The sequence below is a fragment of the Prunus mume genome, linkage group LG2 (assembly GCF_029339155.1).
Source record: "Prunus mume cultivar Tortuosa linkage group LG2, ASM2933915v1, whole genome shotgun sequence".
NCBI classification, from domain to species: Eukaryota; Viridiplantae; Streptophyta; class Magnoliopsida; order Rosales; family Rosaceae; genus Prunus; species Prunus mume.
Window position 1 is genome coordinate 44518216 of NC_142699.1, and position 4567 is coordinate 44522782.

The window sequence follows — 4567 nt, forward strand, 5'->3', positions numbered from 1 at the left end:
ATTTTATTCTTACCTTCTTCTCAAACTCCAAGGAAGGATCCATGATGATGTCCCTCATGAAGCGCATCACATAATACCCGCATTCGACACTGCTTTGGGTTGCTTTGGTGTGCCTGGCGAGTTTTCAGATTGGTGCTTTACGGCCTGGTCGCCTATGTGGGAATTATAAATTTTTAAAGCACATTCACGATGTTTTGCCCTCCTCATCAACCACACGATTTCCAGCGTAAGGTCCAGAAAATAGACGGTTTCCCTCTTTGCCCTCACAATCAGCAAGACCCAATGACGGCTGCACAAAAATAAAATAAAAAACGACGGTTAATATAAAAACCGACGTATTATATAGTTTCACACGACGTAATAACTTAATCATCGACGTTATTATAAATTTATCACGACGATAATTAACTACCGACGTGGTTAGTTGTTTCAAACGACTCAATAAATAAATAACCGACGTGGTTAGATGTTTCAAACGACACAGAATTAGTTAAACAGTTTTATAAGTGGTCAATTAGTGAAAATCATACAAACAAAATCCTTTTAAGGAGACTAACCCTGGATTGTAAGGCATCATGAAAATCTGTTCACCATCTGTTTTTGAAGTCGATTGGCTACAATTCGTGATCATCGATTAGTGACCCAGCGTTGGCACTAACTTGAGCAGGGTCGATAAAGCCAACCATGCTGCACATATTTGCGTCTCTCAAAACATCATATAAGCACCTAAATATATAAAACAAACGACGGTTATTTATACACAAACGACGTATTATACAATTTCACACGACGAAATGAAATAGAAACAGACGTGATAACTAATTTATCACGACGGTAGAAAAAGAACGACGTTTTTAGTGGTTTAAAACGACGTAATAATTAAACAACCGACGTCTTATGATATAATGTTTGATATTTGATTATGACAAACCTCATATATACTGCAACCACAGTAGCCCCAATTTCTTCCATGCCTGCAAACTGTGTAATATCTTCATGCAAGACGAAGGTACTTGAGTGCACCAAACACCTCCTTCTCAATGTTGAAGGTCATGATCTTCTCCTGAGGCTTTAGTGTCGTTTCCACATAACGACAAAGGGACTGTAAGGAAGATGGCACCTCCACATTCGAATAATCAACTACTTCAGTACCCTGTTTAAAGAAATAAAGCAAAATAAAATGACGTGGTAATTCATTAAAAACGACGGTTTAAATTAAAAAACGTCGTCTTATTATAATTTAAACGACGATAATTAAATACCGTCGTTTTATATAACTATAGACGTCGTAGAAAATAAATTCCGACGTCTAATGTGAAAACAAACGACGGTTTAAAGAAAAATATCGACGTCTGAAATGTGAAAAACAAATTAAAAAGGCAAAGTTATGAGAATATACCTCCTCGTCATGCTTTTCTTCTTCTTGTTCTTCTTCTTTCTTCTCTTCATCATTTGTTTCTTCCTTTTGTCCTTCATCTTTTTTCTCTTGTTTTTCTTCCTTCTTCCCTTCATCTTTGTTTTCTCCTTTCTTCTCTTCATCTTGATTATCTAAAGCCCCAGATTTCTGTTTTAAATAATAAAGAAATATATATATAAGACAGATTGTACAGAGAGTAAAAAATTAAACCAAAACGTCGTGGTAAGGCATAACCTAAGACGGTATGTAAGAATTATGGACGTCTTAAAATTATTAAACGATGGTAAATAATAAACGTCGTGGTAATTGTATATTACGTCGTTAAGGACTAAAACCGTCGTCTAAAAACCACAAAGTACGACGTCTAGTGGCGTGTAAAACAAGTAAACTAAATACGACGTGATATTTAAATAAAAACGACGGGTTATTTATAAAATCGTCGTGGTATGGTTTTAAAACGACGGGTTTATTCATAATAACGACGTCTAATGTAAAAAAAAAACAGAGAATTCAAAGTTCAGTTATGTTACCGTTTCTTCCTGCTGCTCCCCATTTTTGGCAGTATCATCCTCTAAATGTTGGGATCTCCCTTCAGCCCCAGAACAGCTAGCTTTATCAGACATTGGATTTATGGGGCTTTGCTGTAGACCTTGGTTTTGAGAGGGGCTAGTTTTCGGTTTAAGCATGCTTGGATCAAAATTGGGGATGAGGTGGGAAAGCTGACTTAGTAAATGTTCCCTCTCAGCCTCTACTAATTGTTTGGTTCTAGCTTCCATCTTCTTAGTCTCCTCTTGAAGGACAAGTCTTACACTTTCCTTCAATTGATCAGCAAACTTTACCCTCTGTGGTCTAGGTAAATTGAAGAATTGCCTAGGGGAAATCCCAGCACCTACCCCTCTTACTCTCCCTGGATGCTCGGGACCCAAAGCCAAGGTCAAGACATCATTACTGCGATTACACTCGGACTGCCTTCAGCCACTTGTTTTTGCAATTCATCCTAAAACAAAGACATACAAAAAAGTCAGCATAAGAAAACACACGACGGTTATTTATAAACAAACGACGCAGTATATAATTTCACACGACGCACCAAAATAGAACTCGGACGTTATAATATATTTATAACGGACGTTAATTAAAACCGCGTGGTTAGATGTTTAAAACGACGCAATAAATAAACCACCGACGTCTTTTTCTGTAATTACAGAAAACGAGTTGTGATTCCGATTTAGATCTTTCACGGACGTTTTGAAAACATTTCGACGTAGTAATAACATTAAAACGACGAAAAAATTAACCACCGACGTCTTATCTATACTTACGAAAACGAGTTGTGATTCCAGTTTTAGATCTTTCACGACGTTTTTTAAAATATTTCGACGTAGTAAAATCATTGACACGACGAAAAAATATAACATTAGACGTAATAAGAATTATATATACACAGTTTAATAAAAATTTAAAACAGAGTGTGTAGGCTTACAATTAATTTTGCTTTCTCTGCCACCTTTGGATCTGGGATGTTACCATGTTTGTCCTGTCTAGCTTTCTTCCATAAGGTAGATCGATCAATTTCTACCCAGGCATGGTTTCCTCCAATTGATCCTCCAAACCAGCATATCCTTTTCGAGACAATCGATGATTGTACTCAAGTTTCTCCCTAATCTGTGCATGTTGAGAATGCACAGACTCAAATTCTTTGGATAACCTTGAAGCTACAAAGGCATCCCATTCCTTTCTCTATGAATTTATATACTTCAGGGGGTTGGCTTAATTTCTCCCTCTCCTTGATGTATGGAAGGATATAATGCCTTGTCAGTGTAGACTTGAAATCCTTCCATTTCTTGGCAGCAGAAGATAACACCGAGGTCTTGCCCCCTTGACCTACCACAAAAGCCATGTCAACGGCTTCCCAAATCTGCTCCTTTATATCATTGGGGATTTCAGCCCATTTCTTGTCCACAAGTGGGACTCTGGAGCGTGCCAACACACCAATGTAGGACTGCATCTCAGTATGTGCAGGGCCACATCCTTTCCCCCTTTTATTGTACTCAACAACTGGCTTGATTTTCTGCAATTTTCTCTTCACAACACGAGGCATTGTGCTCATACCTCGACCTGACTTTGAATCCTCAGAAATTGTTGTCGGGCTGCTTGGTTCTGTCTCAGCAGATGAAACAAACTTCATCTTCTTCAAGGGCTTGTCTTGAGGAGTTTCCATTCCAAGCTCCTTACCTCCATTTTTTGGAGCCAGAGTACTTACTTTGGTCTTGAGAAACCATGGTTACAGAATAAACAAACCTGCAAGTGAAAATATTTCGGGAAAAAATTAGAACACAAACGACGGTTATTTATAAACTACGACGTATGATAAGATTTTACACGACGTAATAACATAACATCAGACGTAATAAATGTTTAAAGAAGAAACAATACAAATGTTTAAACAACGACGAAACAATATTAAATAAGACGTAAAAAGAACTTATTACGGCGATATTTACACGACGTCGTGATATTCATATTAACACGACGTAAATATTAATATACCGTCGTGTTATGGATATTCACACGACGTGAATAATAAGCTACCGTCGTATTTATAAGAAACCAAAAACATTTTTCTTTCTCTGTGAATGTTTGATTGCAGGTTTAATTTCTCTGAAACATGGTTTTTGTTTTTCCTAATTTGATAAAATAGAAAGAAAAAAAGCTTTGGCATCTTTTTATAGACGACGGTATCTTAAAACAACGTCGTGGTATGAACATTCACACGGCGTCAATAATAAGATACCGTCGTCTATATAAGATACCAAACCCTACTTTCTTTCTCTCTGTATTTTATCAAATTAGGAAAAACGAAAACCATGGTTCAGAGAAATCAAACCTGCAACTAAACAAGCAAATAAAAATTTGACATCTGTTTAAAAACAACTTAGATCAATTTTAAGACGACGCTAGGACGACTGACGAACCGTCGTGGTCTACATATTTAACCACGCAAATACAAAGCTACCGTCGTCTTATTTAGTTGAATTAGTTGTGTTCAAAGTTGAAACTTTCCCTCTCTTTCTGTGTATTTTATCAAACTTGAAAGAGTAAAAATGATTTTCGCCAGAAAAAAGGTAAAAAGATTTTCAAAACAAAAAC

At 36.8% G+C, this 4567-nt stretch overlaps 1 protein-coding gene across 1 annotated transcript; it reads right to left on the reverse strand.

Annotated features, from left to right (window-relative positions):
* Positions 1–994: 994 nt before the first annotated feature.
* On the reverse strand, positions 995–2329 carry LOC148920495 (uncharacterized). The gene is made up of 3 exons (XM_089044642.1): positions 1948–2329; positions 1400–1564; positions 995–1153 (listed from the first exon to the last, which is right to left on the reverse strand). The coding sequence occupies exons 1-3, from the start codon at positions 2191–2193 to the stop codon at positions 995–997; spliced, it is 570 nt and encodes a 189-aa protein (XP_088900768.1). The 5' UTR covers positions 2194–2329.
* Between the last annotated feature and the right edge of the window lie 2238 nt (positions 2330–4567).